The following is a 20,342-nucleotide window of genomic DNA, read 5'->3' on the forward strand; positions in this document are numbered from 1 at the left end:
AAACAAGGGTGAAATGTGCATCATTTTTTAGATTGTGTTATTGTTTGACCACCATGGTATGTCTTGCTGTATATCTCCACCACTTTGATACCATTGTTAAAAATGACATGTCCTGGGAAAGCCCAGAGATAAAGATAGTTCTTTTCAGGTGGCATATCAAAGAACCAAAAATGGAGCCATTTTACGCTACATTTCTGGGTGTGTTAAAGAAGACTGCGTTGAAATTTCACAAATATCGATGTAGTTGTGGCAATTGGCAGAAGAGAAATTCTGCCAAAACAAATGTGCTTGGATCAGGTCTTTTACTGAGATTGCGTTTGCATATTGGTTATATTCCTGCAGCCAGTTGCTTTATGTTTCCCTGCTTAACATTCAGATCAGTGTGAGGAAAAGTTTGTTTGGAGTTCCTTTTACTTAGCAACATTCTTTGGCAAAAAAAAAGAGCTGCTGAGTGACCTAACAACACTTACAGCACTAGAGTCTGTTGCATAAGACCAATTCACGGTGGGTTTAACCAGTCACTTAAATCCATGTAATGAGTAAACAAGTTATAATTATTCAAATATGCAGAGATACTGTAGATTTATAGATGTATTATCTGATTGATTGTGTTTGTGTGTACCCATTTTGGTTTATAACATTAATTTTATTCTTTAAAAACAAAGAGGGAAATCGCTTAAGTTGAATTTGCCATTTTATTTGATCTTTTCATTGTTGGAATATGTTGTTTATTCCTCTCTGACTGGAGACTTTTGGTCAGTCAGGGTTAATCTATGCTGGGTCTGTCTAAATCTGTGTGTTGATGTAATCTGTTTGCAATGTTTGCAAATAAGAATTCCTGCTGCACAATGCAGCCACTGGAGTATTTGCCCTCACAGTGGGTGGTACACATGTCTCGCTGTCGCATACCCAATGGCTGCAGTGGCTATTATGATCTAAACAATGGAAATTAAACATTGTGTTTTACTGGAAGCCACTTTAGATGCTATGTGTGATTAGACTTATATATACATAGTCTCATTTAGTGTCGGAGAAAACAGGCACAAAACAAGGAACAGCTTTTGTGTTGCAGTCCGAGGAAAATACATTGCCTCTGCAACCTTTACAATAGACTCCAAGCAGTAGTTTTATTAGTGAAACAAATGCTGCTATTGTTTATTTTTTCCTGAGAGTAATGTGAATTCACAACTGTTCTGGATAGTTGGTAAAAAAACAATGCATCATGCGTTATATGGTGTGGGTCAGTCAGGATGGTAAAGATTCAGGGGATCTTGCCTGGTTCTTGGTTAACATATGATCTCCACAAAAGAATAGGGCTTCTGGATGGAGTGGTTGATAAAAAAAATAAAAAAAATGTTTATTGAATCCTAGAAAACCCAACACTGTGCAGAATTTAGAAGTGACAACATAATTGGTCTCATGTGCATTCCAAGGATGCATATTTTGGTGTATTTTTGGTTAACAAAATACTGTACCGTATGTCCCTGTCACCCTGTAATAATGAACCAGGGAAACATTGAGTGACCTGCACAAGTCCGACCGCACAGACACTGCTGAAAAAATGGACTTTAACTCCTTTGTTGTAACTATCCACATGAGTGGATAGTTACAACAAAGACAAACTTAAAGGAAAACTTAATACACATTTTCATATATATATTTTCCAATAGTTCTATTGATATAATTTGCAAATATGCATTAAAACCTTGAAAAACCTATGGCACTGTGCAATTAGACACATGGAGATTTGAATTAGGGATTTTATGCTCAGGTTTTTCATTCTTCAAACCAAGATGATGTCAGTATTGATATGGAGTCAAAAAAGTCCCAGACAAAACACTTCCCTTCTGTTTAGCTAACAGTAGCTGAGCTTTCCTTGGCACCCTCCTCCTCCAGTGTTGAGGAGGGAGACATGCAAATTTATCTCCTTGGAAAAAACACTGCCCCAGACCCTGCATTTTCAGAGGCAGGCACAACTTCTCAAAGTCACAACAACAAAGGGAAAGGGACGGGAAAGTCGAGCTTGAGCTTGAACTTGGGGCAAAAGACATGCATCCATGTACTTATTACTCCTGGGACTGATGCTTTGCAGCTGTTGATTTGGGCTACAGAACAAAAGAAAAATTCTGCTAACTTTATTGGACAGCATTTTGTCCTCATTACTGAGCCATGGGAAACATAATGAAGACATAACACAGGTAAATCTTGGAAAATTTGACATTGACTTGTTTAACATACAGTATGTACAGGTTATTATAGATATAGCTTGTAGTCAACCAAGGTGTGATTTTATTGCTGAAGATACATTTTACTGTCACTGTTTCTGGAATATTTCTGAATGATTTTGGAAATTGTATGGAAAAAAGAATATAACAGCATACTCATCTTTAGACTATTATTGTTGTTGTTGTTGTTGTTTTGGTTATAATCATTATTACTAATATTATTGCACGTTAGGTTTGGGGGTAAATTATTGAAGTAATCTATGGCTTTGTTAATATATGCTCCACATGTCATCTATTATCGTGTTGTAGAACTGAGGTCTTTGGTTTTGACAGCTCTAAACTCCGCCCATCTAAAATGCGTCAAACTCCCCACACTTACCTAAGTGGAAGCAGACGAAAAATATGTTTAATTTGTCATGCTTAAGTTATATTAAATATGAATGAATATTTACTGAAAAATACCTTTATTAGATCAATATTTCTGGCATTGTATTTTTATTTTCACATTGTTGCTTTGCATTACTCAAAAAACGTTGCAATACGTTCGTTAAGGTATATTTTATTTTGATATTTTAACCGGATATATTTCTGTTAATTTTGGTGTCTTGACGCTGCTGTCTATGGGTCGGTCGCACGGCACACTCGACCTCCACTGATACCTTCCGCTCGGTCGTAACAAATGATCAGTATTAGCTATCATCGACAAAACCTCGAACGACAATAACTCGACCTAATCCACCACGTCCATGGCAGTTATCCTTTTCTCTTTTAGTAAACCCACCACTCTTTAAAAATTCCGCCTAAAAAGAAAAAGCGTTCTGTCCCCTCTTTTGGGTTTTCAGCAGACGTAAGTAACGTTAGCTACCCGCGTTGTTAGCTTGCTAATTAGCATGTTGTTAAAATAACCTACTAACGTAGTGTTCGTTTGCCAACGAGCTACACATGCTAGCTATAGAGATATAAAGATAACATAATAGTCAGTAGCATTATTACTGGAAAAAAAGAGTAACTAATTCTTGTAAAACAATATTTACACTGTATGTTGCTAGGTAGCTAACGCTAATACCGTATGCTAACATTACCAATGCAAAACGACTTGTTACAATAGCAAGCTAGGTAACTTACTGTATGTTAGAAATAATACATGTGGTTTTAAATTGGTAGCAGGAAGCTTGGTATTTGGCTTTCCACGCCGGACAAGAGTGTGAAAATAATGTTTGCTGTTGCGACTTAACATAGTAACGTTATTGTAAATTCATTCATTCAAAACTGCTAGTCATGATTGCGTCAGTTCAGTTTACTTTATTACGGACCGTGGTCCAAAATAGCAAAGGACAACATTTAAAATATTAAAAAATTGTCATTACAGAAAATATGTATCGCATACAAAGTCAATCATGTTTTGTCATCATTTTTTTCTATACCAATGTGCAAATCCCGTGCTCTCCTTCCATTGCCTTTTAACACTCAACATTTTGCCTGCCCAACTGCTTACCAATGTTTCCTCTACCACTTTACAGATTAGATTATATAAACACTGCATAAATGTTAAGGTAGACTGGTCTCTCTGTCAGTGACTGATTCCTATGTCCCCTATTCACTTATGTCCCTTGCAGGTGTACAGCAACTATCCAGAGGATCTAGGGGCGGCTCTATACCGAGAGCAATTTGACTTCAACGCAGAGCCACCTTGGGATCCTAGCTGATAGTGGGCAAGTTCTTCCCAGGACTCGTCCATGTGAGTAAATTAGGTGTACATTGAGGAATTTGTGTATGTGGGTCCATTTTAGTGGATTATTATCTTTGTTTATTAATGCATTTTGACAAATTGTTTCACCAGAACTCTTGACAGAAGGAATAAAAAGGTGTATTAACAAGTTGCATGGCCCAGATAAATCATAAACAGTCTATAGTTATTTTAGATCTTGCATTTCAGATCTATTTTCAGCACTTGTTAAAATAACAGGACACAGTGTTCTGGACTGCTTTTATCTGCAGTACATTTCTCTTGCTCTAATTTAGTTGCAATGAAAGAGAATTATTTGGTTGTAGATACTAATCCTGCTAATAGTGACCACATTTTCAATGTAGATCTGTCTGCAGGGTAATGTGAATATAATGCATTCACTGTACTAACTGCATTTCCCCATTAACGTCATAACTTCGTTCAAAAGGGCAATGTTCTGAGTGACATAGTTAAGCATATTCTAAGTTACATAAAGTCTTGGTTGATTTTTAAAGATGATAGGATTGAGTCATCTCCCATCCTTTTTTTAACCAGTGTTTCTGCAGGGGACTTAATAATTAAAGCCTACACATTTTTGTAGAATTGCAATTAAATTTTCCTTCACAACGAAATCAAGGAGGCACTGCAAAATTTCCCTTGTACCCTTGTCAGTTCATGTTTTTGTATGAGACTGTCTGTCCATTATGCACAATATTTCACATAAAACTGATCACACTTCACAGGGTTTTGGGGAGTAATTAGCATACTTGCTCCTTTCAGTCATTTTTACAGTAACACTGAAAAATTTGCAGTGTGTGCATCATGTAGAAAGGACAACATCCTGGTTGTGTCAGTATCTTGACAATCCAGTAGTTTTACTTCCCTTGCACATGTTTGTCAATAACTGCACCTTTTTAGGAGCAGTGGCCCTTGCCTTGTCACAGTTGTCAGCAATACAGCAGGCTTTCGAGGCACATTGTTGGTCTCCCTGTTTAACCTCCCAATGCTACAGCCATGTCACATCTGGTCCAGTCCAGACTACTGTGCCTCTCTGATGTATTGTGTAACATTTTTGAAAGTAAAGTTGTGACACCAATGCCGCCAGTATTGTACCTTGTTTAATGCCATCAAAAAGAACCTTTACGGGTCACCAGCTCAGGGATTAATGGTGATTGTTGGGAGTAATTGGTGGTAAAGTAAATGAACCCTGTGCCCCAGACACTGTGTTTTCACAGCGGCTTTTCAGAAGAATAGGCCTCTTCCACAAAGCTATCCTGTAACGTGGAGCCTGCTCTGTGCTCTGATTGGATGCTCACTGAAAGTGACTTGTTTGATCGGGAATCTCATCAGAAAGGTTTAGGTTCCAGCTACTGAATAAACCAGTGAAGAGTTGGACAACATCAATGAATATGCATTATCCAAATATGATTGAATTGCTTTACTTCTTGAACTTTGTGTCTTATGTTGACTTTTCTCTTTTTCTTGTACAGTTTGTTGCATAAGTGAAGGACCCCAGGGGCTCAAGAGGGAGCGAGCAAGACCACTTCGGACTAGCCACATTCTTTATGCCTGTCGGATTAGAGGAAAACGGTTGAGAGGATGAAAGGAATTGCTGATGAACCACAATATTCTGTTGGCCTACTGGAGGGAGGCATGGCCCTCTCTGACGTGATTGACAATTACATTTATGAGCAAACTCTGGTAAGGAGTCTCACTGCAACATGTACATTTAGTACATACTTATAAACCTGAATTTCTAACTGTCTTAGAATTGTCTCAAACACCTGTTATTGTATTGTATTGCATTTTTTATTTCATGTGCCAAGGTTACATACAGGCACGCTTTAGCAAAAGCTTGTGTGTGTATTTTTGATGTGTATGTTTCCTTCTTCCTCAGTCTGAGAAGAATGCCTTCTTTGTAGCGGACCTGGGAGTCATAATGAGGCAGCATGTTCGCTGGCGAACCCACTTGGCCCAAATTCGACCCTACTATGCTGTCAGATGCAACAGCAGTCCTGCTGTTATTGAAGTTCTTGCTGCCCTTGGCACTGGATTCATTTGTACCAACAAGGTACTCTCTCACAAACATGTTAGATCACTGTTGTCAGTTCAGGTTTCTCCACAGAAAATAATCACAGCCCTGTTTAGGCTGCATGGTCCTGCATATTGAGCGGAAAATTGCCCAGTTAACAAGTGTTTTAAAGGCGTTGACTACCCTTATTTTACAGGGTACTAAATTTGGTCCAGTAATATACCACCCCTTTCTCTACCAGAGCAAGTTCTAGTACATTTATTTGTCTTAATATTGCACAACTCTTGGTCCACAAGATGTGGAATAGACATAGAGGTACCACCAAGTGGTCAGCGTACCTCAGTGCCTACCTTTTTATATATTGTTTATCATACATTTTGTCTATAGTGAACCATGCAGGCTGGACATGGTATGATGAAATGTCTGTTTACTAGCTCACATACAGTATATTAATGGAATACTGTTCTGTCTGTCTCTTTTTTTTAATTTCAGACTGAGCTTGAGCTCGTGCACAGCCATGGTATTCCCTCTGAAGATATCATCTACAGCGGCATTTGCAAACAAGTCTCCCAGATCAAATACGCTGCAAAGAACAGCATTGACCTCCTGGTGTGTGATAATGAAGCGGAGCTACGCAAGATTTCTCGCTGTCACCCCAATGCCAAGTAAGTGCTTGATAAGTATTAGTCCTAGTGCCAGTGATCATGTGAGAGATGCTATTTCAATGTTGTCAAGTAATTGGCTTTGTGTAATTGAGGTGAGTCTCAAAGATTCTCTATGGGTCAAGATGTAACACTCTTCTAAGCTTCTCAATATTTATACACATTTTTCCTTTGATTAAATTCACATTTGTCAGTCAAACATCACATCCTAATCAATCAGTATGTGGCTAAATAAACTCATTGTATAATAATAACTAAACACCCTCTTCTGCTCTGACTGAATGATAATAGGTTATGTAATCAATGGGGAAGAAACACAACGTTATAGTCAATTACACTTTTCATTATAATGAATCATAGATTTCAGGAACACCATTTTATAGTTGTGCTAATATTGCATTTAAACTGAGGAATTTACTGGTGATGGAATAATTGACAAACAAGGGTAAAGGTTGGGAGTCAGGACTTGTGGAAGTGCTTAGTGCCAGTGATCATGTGAGAGATGCTATTTCAATGTTGTCAAGTAATTGGCTTTGTGTAATTGGGCCACTTTTTACAAGTCATTAGATACTATCCACCTTACAGGATTTCACTTGAAAAACAGTATGTTGTTCCCATAGTCATGTTAGGATTGCCAATAACAAAAGGCTTGATCAAGCTGTATAAAGCCATTTTATCTCCGCTGCAGACATTTTGTGATTTAGTGTGCTACCTTCTCAACTCATTCTAGTTGTGTTCCACTTTTATTTAACTCTTCTGGTTTCTTTTTTCCTCAGCAAACCAGTAACAAAGACCCTTTATTTAATTCAGGCTGCTGCTACAGGTTTCAACAGAAGCATCTAGCCATGACGATGAGATGAGCATGACATTTGGCTGTTCCCTCAAGGACTGCAGGCATCTGCTGGAGAGGGCTAAGGAGTTGGGTGTGCAGGTGGTTGGGGTCAGGTGAGGCCTCCAGAAATGCACTATGACTGGTTATGAAGCTCTCTTTACCTCAGCTCTCTCTTGAACAAATTATTTAGTCCAACCTGCTTCAGGATAAAATTTTAACTTCGAAGTTAGACCATTAACCGTCTCTTTTTCTGTGACAGGTCTCACATTTCCAGCTCCTGTGAGGACGACCAGGTGTACGTTCATGCCATATCTGATGCCCGTTGTGTCTTTGATATGGGAGTAAGTATTGTTAAATATTGTTATGTTGCTAGTTGCACTGTTCAGTTCTGTTAGAATCATTTGCATTGCTTTCTATCACACACCATTGGGTTTTTGGTAATCACTTGTGTTTTGGTTACACATTTACAAGCCTTTGTCTGCCTCAGGAGGAAATTGGCTTCAACATGAAAATCCTGGACATTGGAGGCGGCTTCAGTGGCTCTGAGACCCAGCTGGAACTGGTCAGTATCTTATCTGCTTTTTACATGATACTAATCAAGGACACACTGGGCAGTAAAACCTGTATAAGCAACACTGCTGGCGAAATGTGTCATGATATGAATTTGGCTATACCCTTTGTCCTGGATTAGAATGTCAGAATACAAGTGCACTGCAAGCATCACCACAATGTCACTTAAAACACATTCTGGTAGAAAAAAAACATCATAGTATGAAATACAATGTATCATTACCGTCCAATATTTAAAATGTACCGTGATTATAAATTTGACATTGTTGTATGACACTGTAGTCGGTGCTATTTCCGTTAGTGAGAGGTCTGATTTTAAAACACTCTTCGAAGGCTGATAATGTGATTAGATTCACCAATGTTTAAAATGTGATTTTTAAAGGCCTACCCATTTTGGCTCTTTTTTACCACTGTCATCTCTATTGCAGATCAATAGTGCAGTCATGTCTATGGTGGACCTATACTTCCCTCCTTCTACTGGAGTTTCCATCATTGCTGAGCCTGGCAGCTTCTTTGTGTCGTCTGCTTTCACTCTGGCTGTGAACATCGTCTCCAAGGAGGTGGTGGCACGCGATCGCCAGGACCAGGCACATGGTCAGTGGCATGATATTAATCTATATTCATATTTATAAAAATGTTAAGGCTTATTTACAGACAAGAACACAGTGAGGAATATGACTGTGTCAAAATTTTACATGCCAGAAATGACCAAACTCTAAGGCAGCGAGTAACAGCAAGTTTAAAAATGAATCCATTACACTCTAATAGATTTTGTCTACCATCTCTTTTAACAGATGATCCATCTCCCAACGATGAGCCAGAGTTCCAGTACTACATGAACGAGGGAGTGTATGGATCATTTGCCAGCAAACTCTCTGAGACACTGATCGCTGCTCCAGCTGTTCACAAGGTGAGTCTCAAAGATTCTCTATGGGTCAAGATGTAACACTCTTCTAAGCTTCTCAATACTTATACACATTTTTCCTTTGATTAAATTCACATTTGTCAGTCAAACATCACATCCTAATCAATCAGTATGTGGCTAAATAAACTCATTGTATAATAATAACTAAACACCCTCTTCTGCTCTGACTGAATGATAATAGGTTATGTAATCAATGGGGAAGAAACACAACGTTATAGTCAATTACTCTTTTCATTATAATGAATCATAGATTTCAGGAACACCATTTTATAGTTGTGCTAATATTGCATTTAAACTGAGGAATTTACTGGTGATGGAATAATTGACAAACAAGGGTAAAGGTTGGGAGTCAGGACTTGTGGAAGTGCTTGAGTTAAAAGATTTATTTAGTGAGCTGTGCAGCTCATAATGAAGCCTCTCCATCCCCTTGTGTGCACAATACTACTTGCATTAAGAATGAACACACTCACACATAAATTGTCTGGTATAATGCTACGGAGTTGTGTGATCTGAATTTCAAGATGTGAAAACCAAAAATCCCTTATTGATAGAGTTTTGTTAAGCTGTTTGAATGCAACAGAAAATTATTTAAGTAAAATGTTAACTGGGTTTTCACTATGATGATGGCCATGTCTGTGTTCTTTATAACTGGCTATGATATTTAAATGTGTCAACCAGAACCCAATCCAGTCGATAAGTGTTACAAACAAAGTTCTCATCTCCAGGTGATGAAGATTGTTGTGTATTTGGATTACTAAATAAATGATCTCTGCTCTGTGTGTTAGCAGAACACATCCCTGGATGCTCCAGTGTTCAGCAGCAGCCTGTGGGGTCCCTCTGGGGATGACCTGGACCAGGTAGTGGAGCACTGTCTATTGCCTGAGCTCAACATCGGAGACTGGCTCATGTTCACCCAAGCAGGGGCCTACAGTCTGGGTCAGCCACTTTGCACTGCCACTGACTCATCACCACCCCCTGTATACTATGTCATCTCCTCTAGAGACTGGTAAGGAACTCAGTGGAGGAGTGTTTTTAAATTTGGAGTGTGTTGCAAAATTCAGATTGAAAGAAACCTTGAGAATGTTTTCTGAGCAAAAAATATGCAGATTTCACTCATGTCCATTTTCCTCCACCAGGTTTGAGATGCAGGACACTGGTGTCACCCACGAGGCTACACTGAAGAACTTCTCATTGGTCCCTTATTTCCTCAATTCCTGCCAAACAGAGGCTGCACTGTCTGTCCCAGCTTAGCAATCATCAGACCAGGAAGACTTTCAACTTTCCTTTACTGTCTCTGCTGCTAGCTTCCTCTGGCCTATATTCCACTGGGATGAACTGAACCAACTGTGCAGATAGTGCTTGAAATTGCTGGGACCAGAATGAATTCATCTCACAAACCCCAATGTAAAGCATAGTAAGTGATTAGACCCAGGAAACCCAAGTAGATGTTAATTAGTATGCAACAAAATGGATGACTCTAAACAGACAAATGCATTCTTCCCTTTGCTTTGGGCATCCCATGGCACTACAGTTTACGATCATACAATAGACATGTAATGATTTTAAATGATTATATTTGACAAATGTATTATCTATATCTCCATTGCTGTTGCCAGTCTTGTAATGTAAGATATGAATCCTTGAGAGAAGCAGTGGATTTAAACGGAAACACAGTTCTGAGATGTTGTAGGCTGCTTTGCTACAAGATGTGTATTTATGATTGTATAGTTTATTTTGTGTGATTTTGATTTCATTATTACATTTAAAATATGTTGTCCTACTCAGTGTTTTTGAAATGGAGGCTTGCATGTGGAGGTGCATTTACTCATCTGTCTGATGCAGTAAATAAAGCCAGTGTGATCAATGTGCAGTGTCTCCATGAAATCCACTCCTGGAAAAATTATTAGTGCAGTCTGCTCTGGTGTGGTTGGGAAGCTAATGACTCAGTGTTCACCAGTAAACTGGTGTTTCAGTGTTTTTCTAAAGTGCTGAGTAGCTTGCTTGCAGACCAGTGAAGGACCGGCAGGTAACTGCTATGCCACGACATAGCAAAGCAGGTTTATTAGACAGCATGTGCTGCAGATGGAACAAGGGAAGTGTTGATGGATAATGAATCCGCTGACATAAAATAGGGTCTTTAAAAAAAAAAAAAGCTTCATTTATCATGCTAGAACATTTACTTTTTTGCTATTTCTATCAATATTTCTATTAAATTTGTTTTAAAATATTTTTCAACATTTACTGTGTTGAAAGAATATTATTTCCGACTGCAGGTGTACTTGCAATGTGTGTATCATATCTGTGAAATGTTCTCCCAATCTGTGTCTAAGGCATGATGAATATCAGGTGTTGCCTGTTAAAAACTTGTATCTATGCTTGTCAACATGAACAGTAATAAACACCTCATTGACTGGACTGTGAATCACTGTGTCTGTGTTTTATTATTATTATTAACGTTATCAACATTTTCTTTAATATTTTTCTTGAAGCCCTGCTGCTGTTGCACTGATTTACCTAAATAATTGATAACCACTTTAAGAAATGGTTTCAACATGATGACATAATCAAATTCTCATCCTGGATAATGTGATCAAAATCTAAAGGGGGTTTGCTTTGAGGAGATACATCTCTCACAGGGTTCAAAACCATGTAGGAACTTGAACATGAGTTATTCTAAGTCTTTGTCATTGCATGTAAAATAGGCGGGACAAATACACTAAAAGGGATCTGGACACATCTAAACAAAATAACCAAGAGAATTACATGTCTTCAAGTTTAATTAAGAATTCTATTTTCCCTGCAAGAAAACAGCATTGTGCAAAATAGTTTTATAACAAATAGATTCTCATATGGCAATATTCAACATTCTTTGGTCACTGAAAAGTAAACATACATTTAGCATTCATTTGTAAGTGTTATGAAAATTACTTGCAGAATAGTATCTACAGTTGATATTTTCAGTGTAATTGCTGAAAAAAGTTGAAGGTGATAGTTTGAAGTTAAATGTTCACGTTCAACTATAATCATTAAGGAACAGCAACGCAGCAAAGACTACATGCAACCTAATTTAGCTTTCAGTTCTGCAGTGTTGTGCAACTGCTATGAGCTGACTGGTGACGTGTAAAAATCAGGCGCACACTCCTCTGTATTGTTTGAGTATCAGCCACTCAAAGCCTCACATTCAGATTCACAGTTTTTACTTTGGTGTCTCATCAGGATGCCTCACAGAGAGTGTTGTGGAAGCAGTGAGGTCAGCAGACTGGGGGACCCGTAACATCCAGCAGGGCGTCTTCCACGCTGCTAGGTGTCGCCGGGCGTGCTTGGCCAGGTGGTCGCTACGCATGAAGCGGCTGAGGCACATGGGGCAGGCAAACCTTTTCTCTCCCGTGTGGGTACGTCGGTGGCGAGAAAGCTCATCGGAGCGTGCAAATCGCCTCTCACAACCCTCCCACTTGCATTTGAAGGGCTTCTCCCCTGTTGGAACACAGAGCGTGAAATGGAAACTGAGACTATTTTGGAATTTTTGGATGCTTTTGGTTGCCTTGTTTAATGTCTTGTGAGGATCAGCAATTAAAATGCATATACTTTTTGACGTGTCAAATCCTATATTCAAATCCTCTTGTCTCTTACCTGTATGTGTCCTCATGTGGGCCTTGAGGTGGGAACTCTTGAAGTAGGTCTTGTTGCAGTCCTCACGGGGACAAATGTGACTGCGTACACGGGACACTTCTGGCTGCAGTGGGCTTTGACTTTGATCCAATAAGATATGACCCGGTGCGGGGGCGATGGCTGGTAACTTGGTGCCACCAGGGGTCACCAGTGCTGGCTGGATGTAGAGTGTAGGAACAGCCGGCTGACGGACAAAGAGCATTACGGGACCGTTTGCCACCTGACCCCCTAGGAGGAAGACCTGGGCAGGAGAAGCTGCTTGGGTTTGTGGTTGTGCCTGTTGTTTGTGCTGCTGCTGTAGTGGTGCGCGCACAGTGGTGGGTGCTGATGGGATAAGTAGCAGGTGTTGCTTCTGACTCTCAGAGGCCGTGGCAGGTTTTTGCACAACAGCGGTGGAAGGAGAGACAGGGAGAATCTGGCAGTAGACAGGCAGAGGAGAGTCCCCAGGGCCACCAATCGAGTTTGATTTATCATCTGGGCCTAAAAGACTCATCTGTGTCTGGCTGGCTTCAACCACATTTGGCAAAGTCACAGTGAAAGGTTTCTGTGGCGTGGCTGCGTTAGAGTCATACTGTATTACAATATTCCCATCAGAATCTCTGCCGTTCAGCCCATCTTCAGAGCTCAGATCTGTCTTAGAGTCTTTTGTGTGAACTTGAGTGAATAGGTCTTCCCTGTAGACAGGATGGACGTTACAGGAGCAGCGCCGGCCATCTGAAGTGTGGCGGATTACACTGGTGCACTGGAACTGTTGCTGAGAAGCAGCAGTGTGTGTGTGGAGATGAGTCTCTTCTGTTGGCTGCCAGCTTGGACTTCCAGCTGCTGCAGGTTGATGTAAGGTTGCTGCAGAGGGCGGATGGGTGGCCTCAAAGTGGGGTGGACTGTATGGCGGTGTCATACACTGAAAGGAAAGGAGGTGTTAAATGCAAGTAGATGCAAATTTGCAACTAAATGCAAGTAGCGGGGCATAGAAAACCCTAAAAAATAATCTTGTGGTTATGGCCATATACTAGGCCAGATTACGTAAAACCGTTGTTCACTCAGGCTTGTTCTAAAAATCCTTAATATGACAACTCTCAGCCCATATGGATCACTTACCAAAGGAGAGTCCTGTTGCACAGTAGACCCAAGGGGGACAGAGTCATCCTCTGAGTAGTCTGAGGAGGGAGTCAAGGGTCTGAAGTGTCTGAGCCGGAAGCTCCTGGTCTTCCAGTGCCTAGTCATAGACATCAGAGCCTCCACAGCCTCCATGTCACCTGCACCCAAAGAAGCAGGCTGGAATTCCCCCTGGATGTCTGAGTAGAGCTCCTCAACTTCCATGTTGCAACTCTGATAAAAGAGCAAAAATGAGAATAAGAGCGCACAATAGAGTGTTCTTACATTTTCTTTAATAGATCCATAGATGCAACTATGCTGGATTTAAGGATTTACATACAATTAACCCTACATTATGTACATTATGTAAGCAGACATACACAGTCCACTCCATGTCCCAGGATGTTCAATCAAAGTTTTAAAGCTGATTGATTTTGCCATTCATAAACATACACACACACACGCGCGCACACACACACACACACATATATATATATATATATATATATATATATATATATATTTAATATGTAAAGGAGCATGTGAAGTGAGCATGATCAGCTGCTGCTCTTCAGCACTGGGGCCCTTTCACCTACTTCCCTGGGGGACAAAAGCACCAACAGTGCTGCTTACACAAACAAAGTCACACAACACTTAACAACCCCTCCCTGAGCTGCCCAGCTCACACACAGGTTACAGACATCGTCATACTCCCGAATAACCATCGCTGGCGAAGCAGGTGGTAAGTTAATGAACTATGACCTAGATATAAGCTGGTCATAATAAGGTTTGACGACCAACATTCAAAATAAAACAAACAAAAGTCATTACACTATCTAGCCTATGTAATTAACATACAGTTTGTGTTTTTTATAGAAACATCATGTCCTCATAATTTAGATGAAGCACGTCTCGTTATCAGAAGAACAGAAATGCCACATAAGATGGAATATATGACGTCGTAAAAAATGACTTACTTGCATCTTATGTGAGTCTGTGTTTAGTGTTCAGGAAGCCGGTTTAACTGCTGAGCAGGCTACTCGTCCCTGCGTCTTGTGTGTGGACGCTTCAAACCAAAATAGTGTGTTTCCCAGTTTTTTTCCCTCAGCCTCGTTCCCATTCATCGTTTCAAACACGGTGGGGGAAAGAGCCTGGCTTAACGCCTCGCCCAATAGGACGCAAAGGTGTGTTAGGCACCGGCCAATGGGAGAGAGAGTCCGTGCGTGATCGGGGGCTGACGGCACCGTGGAGGCAGCGTGGTACACAACAGCATGGGCGTGTCAAAAACATTCCCGTCTACACTCCTCGTCACCCACCCCCCCCAATACACAAACACACACACACACACACACCATCTCCTTGGATGAGTTACTTCTCCCTTTTCATCAGCTGGAGCAGACACACGCCTCCTATGACTAATCAAACTTTGGAGTGAGGAAACTGAAAAACTCTGTGATGCTGTGTGATAATTAGTTAGCAAGGTGGAAGTTCCTCCACCAGAGTTCATGTAATATTTTTAGCATTATCATAAAGTAATGCATGTATCTAAATGACTGAAGTGGATCTGGAGTGCAGGCAGGACAAACCTTCAGTTCAAGCCTGGTGTGTAATTGACCAAACAGGAAGGTGTTGTTACTAGTCATTTCCAGAATTTGTCTCCAGAAATATTATGAAGTGGTTTGGAAGTTTTGGCTGTAAATGATATTAGATGTTTGCTGAAGGGCTGGAAGATGCAGCTAGATGTTTTTGAAGTTTTTTATTGGATGAACATTTATAACTTATTTAAATCCCAATAAACACTTCTCACAAATTTGTCAATGACTTGAATATATGAATCAGTTAATGTGAGAGGGATTTATTTTCTTTTTTAAGAATGTCTTCTGAAAATTCATTTCTCATTTGGTAAATTGGAAGAGCCATCAACTAGCTCCAAGTGACAAAATTCTTGAAGTTGGAGTTGAACCACCTCATCTTCTTACCCACGTAATCTTTGTTTTTGTTTTTTTTCACTTGATGGCTGTTCCACTTAGCAGGCTTCTTGTCCTTTGTGGGAGAAAGAGGTCAGCCAACAGGAGATGGCCTCAGGCAGCCCCGTGGATCAGGTAAGTGTCAGCTGTCTGTACCCTAACAAAAGGCCGGCTGTAGACACACAATGAACAAATACACATCCAGATAAACAGCACCTTGACTGTGTCTGGCACTGTGGGATGTTCCTCAAAAGCATATCCAGGAACGGGGTGTTGGAAGATTAAAAAAAAAAGAGTCTGAGTGCAAGTGACATAACGAAATAATTCTGTTTTTGTTTTTTTTTACAATTCATGTCTCTGCAAATGTTTAATTTAACATCTTGACCATCTTGACATCCTGATTCCAGCTTCCAGCAACCTAAGTTCAAACTGAAACCATTGTTCTGCTTTCTTGAGGAAGCGCCTCTTATCACAATATGTAGGCAATTTATCCACTATTCAATATGTACCTAATTAATATTTATAGTGTGTAGTACTGTGCATTGTGCAGAAAGCTTATCTTTTCAAATGAAAAATTGTGCTTTAATGCTTTTTTTCACTCCACCAACAGAATTTACAATAAATTAAATATAAAATCAAATTTAGAGTATTTTATAATGGGACAGCTAATGAAGCAACTGTATTCATAAGTTAAATTGTCAAACACTTGTATAGCTTTCCATTACTTGTATTGTAAAATAACAAAATCTGAAAGAATTTCACATTTTTATAGGAGCAGGTCATGTGGCTGGTGGAGAGGAGGATGTTTGGCTCGGGTCACTATCTGTTTGACGACACCTGAAGTTGCTCAACTTCCTCCTGGATCAGTATTCATTATGTTTACAATTTATCTATAATATTGTCACCCTGATTGTCCATACTGTAATTTTACTATGTTGTTCTATTTATCTATATGTCTGTCCGTCCTGGGAGAGGGATCCCTCCTCTGTTGCTCTTCCTGAGGTTTCTTCCATTTTTTCCCTGTTAAAAGGGTTTTTTGGGGGAGTTTTTCCTTATTGATTGAGGGTCTAAGGACAAAGGGTGTCGTATGCTGTAAAAAAGTGTTTCCCCTCGGGGATCAATAAAGTATTTCTGATTGTAAAGCCCCTTGAGGTAAATTTGTGATTTGTGATATTGGGCTATATAAATAAAAACTGACTTGACTTGACTAACTGATGTACTTTAATGATGAGAATCATTAAAATGTCAAATGGCGTGGCTCTACTGAAGACCCGACTTCACCAAAAACTCTGACTTAAAGCTGCATTAATTCATTTTCTTTGACCACTTGGGGGCAACAGACCAAGCTAAAAACACAATATTGATATCTTTTCACCTCATAAAAGTGCTATGGCAAAAGAATTGCCTATTTACACTCCTGTCAGACGCAGAGCAACATAAGCATGTGGAGCTATGTTTCTGGCGACCTGACAAATCTAAACCAAAACAATGATCCAAAATAGACTAAAAGGCTCTGCTACCTAGCAACCTTCGAGTTGGGTAGAATTATTCTCTGTGGATTTGTCACTACTAGCAATGCCTTTGACATTACACAAAGTGATTTAATCTATTGTCATTATAAAAATATCAATTTGTGCAGCTTTAAACAAAAATATATAATACTTAATATTGCTTTTAAAGATAATGTGTTATGCAAAACAATATTATGAAATGACCTCTGCAATAATGGTTGTGGTCTAACATGGTTCAGTCTTTTATCTATCTCAATGTGATTATCCAGCTCCTAATATTGCAGAGTGAAAGGTCATGGCTTTTCATGGGTCCTGTGCCATGTTACCAGGTCTTCGGTCAATCAGGTTGCCCTAGTTTTAAAAGCATGATGCAACGGAGACCCAGATTCTTGGCCGGTGTTAACTAGTTACAATGGTCATGCTCTTTTGAGCAGAACTTTACAACATCCTCGTGGTATTGTTCAATGGACAAATGGATTTTGTTAGAATCTAGTGGCAGCATTGCCCCAGATGTTGCAGCTTCCTATACAATATCGGCCAGAGACTAGACTAACAAGGACTCACTGTTCTCTTTTGCTGTTACAGAAATGGATGTTTGTTTCTCTCCAAAAAGTAAAAGGCTCTTAGAAGGCAGTGGAACAGCTCATTACTTCTCTTTATTCCTCATGTGCATGCAGGCCAGCATAATGCCCTTTAAGCTGGGCAGCATCTGTGACTGCATGTTTGGAGCAGAGGGTTTGTGCCCGAGGCCTGGATTGACCTGGTGTTAACAGGCAGAGTTTCCCCCCCATGGTCAGTCCTGCCACAGACTGGTAAAGATATGTCACAGCCAGCACTAAGAGGAGTTATTTTAAAGTCTTACTCTCCAGCCAGTGATCGTGTTACCTCACTGGGAATAATTTATACTTCTGGTTGGGGCCTGACTGACAGGAGCTGGTGCTGGTCCACTGATCTATGAATGAATGTGGAAGATGGTTCAATAAGTTATCAGTGGTGATGGTTTAGCTTTGGGTCTCTCTTGGTCTTTCTTGGGGGATGTAACACACTGAATTTCATAACAGCTCAAACACTTTACCTTGTTAAGTAGTATCTGTTGTGTCTTTTATCTATGTTAAAGGCCTGTTTTAATTAAATTACTCATTTTCTAAAGCTGCAAACCCACTAATGTTGCTCTGATGACAGTGCAGTTTCCTGGCTCTGACTCTGTGTATTTAACAACACCAGAGGTCATTTGATAACCCAGTACCCAATACCTAAAAATAGCTCCGGAGATTTCTGGGGTTTTGTTTGACTTCACTCTTGAAAAAGATTACAAGGTTTTGCAGGGCAATGGAACTGGCTTCATTAACCTCTGTGTTGAACTCAGTAAACACAGTAAAAAATGGTGTCTCTGCTGGTTACATGACAAGTGGCATTTGTAGCAGAAAGTAAAGCCAAATGATCAAATTAAAACATACAGTTTAATTCCAAATAATGATATCTGCAGTATTGCCCATTATTAATAACATTAACACCATTTTAACCTATTATTGATTAGATATGCCTCATAACAATGACAATGCATACAACACTGAAGTATTGTGTAAGTAAATAAAAAACAGTTTAAAATATATTCGTGACTTGCAGTTAATGTGACATTTGTCTTCTGTTCTTTATTTATACCCATACTTCACTAAATATCTGTTGAATTCCTGACGATGTGAACTGCAGGCCAGACAAGATGAAAGGATAGCATAACAACAAGATCAGTCGGTTTGGTTAAAATAGGTTCATTTCTCTTTGCTTTGGCTAAGTGGGAACTTGTGCTGCAGATGGCAGATAAATGAGGAACCTGACCTGGGGCAGTGAAAATGTTCCTTCTGTGTCATGCTTCATTTTAGATTGTCTTGACGTCTCTTTCAGTAAGAAACCTCTCAGTATCGGTTTCACTTGTTGAGGACATTTCTATATACACATTTCTAATATCTTACTTTAATATAGACATATTTGACAAATGGCCATCCTGGACAATTATAGAGGTCTGGAGCTACCTACCTACAGTATGTACCTCTACATGTCCATATGCACATGACCATAGACATGTGCATATGGTCTATGGCAAATACTCTGAGGAGCAGTGCAGGAAAGGGACAAATACTTTCTGGTTTAGTATGGCCTTCTGGGACTAATTCTAATCTCATTATGAAAGGTAAACCCTGCCACCTGCTGGTGTAAAAAGACAAAAGATTTTATTGGATTAAGATGTAGATTAGAGAGATAAAACCAAAGATTAGTTACATATCCTTTTGATTTTGATTTGCATTAAAATGTTCAGTGTACTATCTTTTTAGACTGTTTTATTTGCTTAACAAACTGACCAAGGTAAAGGTATTTTTCTTAAGATTTAGTGTATTTAGCGCAAGAAATACAAAACTCATTCTGGATTATTAGTTTATTTGAGCAATCACATGTCATCCTTTGATCCATGCAGTGATTTCTTATTTCTGAACCAGGGGAGCGTGCTTGCACCACTGTTGCTTAAATAATTTCAAGAACTTCACAGAGTTTAGATGATTTGGGGATATTACACACTAACAAAGCTTTTTCATGGGAGGGAGCCCAACATAAACAGACTCCCAGTTCTCTTCCTTTTATAGAGCTCAGATCTGAGTTGGGTCAGTTTTAAATATAATTCTAGTGTATGAATAGCAGCAGTAAAGTGGGGGGTCCCACATGAATTGTTCCATTCCCTGAGTGATGCTGACAATATGCCAAGTATAACCACGTTCTTCCCTTTAGATTTAGTGACATAATATATATAAGACTTTTCTTTATGGTTTTAAAATGGATTCAAAGTATAAAATAATTGTTTATTCTGTAACTACAGAATTTAGGTCTGTATTTAGGCCATAGTGTTACTTATTCTACTAGGCCTTGAAAGGGAGAAACCGGACTGTAGTTGGAAAAGCCAATAAAATTGGAATTATTTGAAATATCTTGCAAGATTACTTTGTATAGAACAATATTCTTATATCCAACAGAATAAAATAATAAATAAATAAATAAATAATCATTAACAAATGTAACCCCCTTGGTGATTAAAATTATAAAGGAAAAAATCCCTGATGAAGAAGCACAGAATAGTACTA

The 20,342-nt window shown here is 39.4% G+C and overlaps 2 protein-coding genes and 1 long non-coding RNA gene across 8 annotated transcripts; 2 read left to right on the plus strand and 1 right to left on the minus strand.

The window, feature by feature from the left end:
• Positions 1 to 1,979: 1,979 nt before the first annotated feature.
• Positions 1,980 to 11,394, plus strand: LOC122882148 (antizyme inhibitor 1-like). Of its 3 annotated transcripts, none has more exons than XM_044209228.1 (12): positions 1,980 to 2,198; positions 3,842 to 3,963; positions 5,442 to 5,652; positions 5,849 to 6,022; positions 6,476 to 6,648; positions 7,456 to 7,590; positions 7,737 to 7,818; positions 7,965 to 8,039; positions 8,476 to 8,641; positions 8,842 to 8,957; positions 9,758 to 9,978; positions 10,109 to 11,394. In XM_044209228.1, the coding sequence occupies exons 3-12, from the start codon at positions 5,551 to 5,553 to the stop codon at positions 10,221 to 10,223; spliced, it is 1,359 nt and encodes a 452-aa protein (XP_044065163.1). In that variant the 5' UTR covers positions 1,980 to 2,198; positions 3,842 to 3,963; positions 5,442 to 5,550; the 3' UTR covers positions 10,224 to 11,394. The 3 variants fall into 3 exon arrangements, with proteins under 3 accessions (XP_044065163.1, XP_044065162.1, XP_044065164.1); XM_044209227.1 differs by lacking the exon at positions 1,980 to 2,198 and adding an exon at positions 2,825 to 3,072; XM_044209229.1 differs by lacking the exon at positions 1,980 to 2,198 and adding an exon at positions 2,840 to 3,072 and having other exon boundaries at positions 9,761 to 9,978.
• Positions 11,395 to 11,731: 337 nt separating this feature from the next.
• LOC122882147 (Krueppel-like factor 10) lies at positions 11,732 to 14,864 on the minus strand. Of its 2 annotated transcripts, none has more exons than XM_044209224.1 (4): positions 14,714 to 14,864; positions 13,740 to 13,970; positions 12,603 to 13,542; positions 11,732 to 12,446 (listed from the first exon to the last, which is right to left on the minus strand). In XM_044209224.1, exons 1-4 carry the CDS (start codon positions 14,717 to 14,719, stop codon positions 12,169 to 12,171), a joined length of 1,455 nt encoding a protein of 484 aa, XP_044065159.1. In that variant the 5' UTR covers positions 14,720 to 14,864; the 3' UTR covers positions 11,732 to 12,168. The 2 variants fall into 2 exon arrangements, with proteins under 2 accessions (XP_044065159.1, XP_044065160.1); XM_044209225.1 differs by having other exon boundaries at positions 14,718 to 14,852.
• Positions 14,865 to 15,066: 202 nt separating this feature from the next.
• Positions 15,067 to 16,710, plus strand: LOC122882150. 3 transcript variants are annotated; one of them, XR_006379297.1, is made up of 3 exons: positions 15,067 to 15,338; positions 15,767 to 15,838; positions 16,476 to 16,710. It is a non-coding gene; the product is annotated as an uncharacterized LOC122882150 (long non-coding RNA). The 3 variants fall into 3 exon arrangements; XR_006379295.1 differs by having other exon boundaries at positions 15,770 to 15,838; XR_006379296.1 differs by having other exon boundaries at positions 15,067 to 15,167; positions 15,770 to 15,838.
• Positions 16,711 to 20,342: the final 3,632 nt, after the last annotated feature.

The sequence above is a fragment of the Siniperca chuatsi genome, linkage group LG9 (genome assembly GCF_020085105.1).
Source record: "Siniperca chuatsi isolate FFG_IHB_CAS linkage group LG9, ASM2008510v1, whole genome shotgun sequence".
NCBI lineage: Eukaryota > Metazoa > Chordata > Actinopteri > Centrarchiformes > Sinipercidae > Siniperca > Siniperca chuatsi.

Coding starts and splice junctions, on each gene's coding strand:
- LOC122882148 (XM_044209228.1), top strand. CDS start 5,551: ATGAAAGGAATTGCTGATGAACCACAATATTCTGTTGGCCTACTGGAG. Junction 5,653..5,848: donor ACATTTATGAGCAAACTCTG/GTAAGGAGTCTC, acceptor CTTCTTCCTCAG/TCTGAGAAGAATGCCTTCTT. Junction 7,591..7,736: donor GTGCAGGTGGTTGGGGTCAG/GTGAGGCCTCCA, acceptor TTTCTGTGACAG/GTCTCACATTTCCAGCTCCT.
- LOC122882147 (XM_044209224.1), bottom strand. Junction 13,543..13,739: donor TGCAACAGGACTCTCCTTTG/GTAAGTGATCCA, acceptor CTTTCCTTTCAG/TGTATGACACCGCCATACAG. Junction 12,447..12,602: donor CCACATGAGGACACATACAG/GTAAGAGACAAG, acceptor GTGTTCCAACAG/GGGAGAAGCCCTTCAAATGC.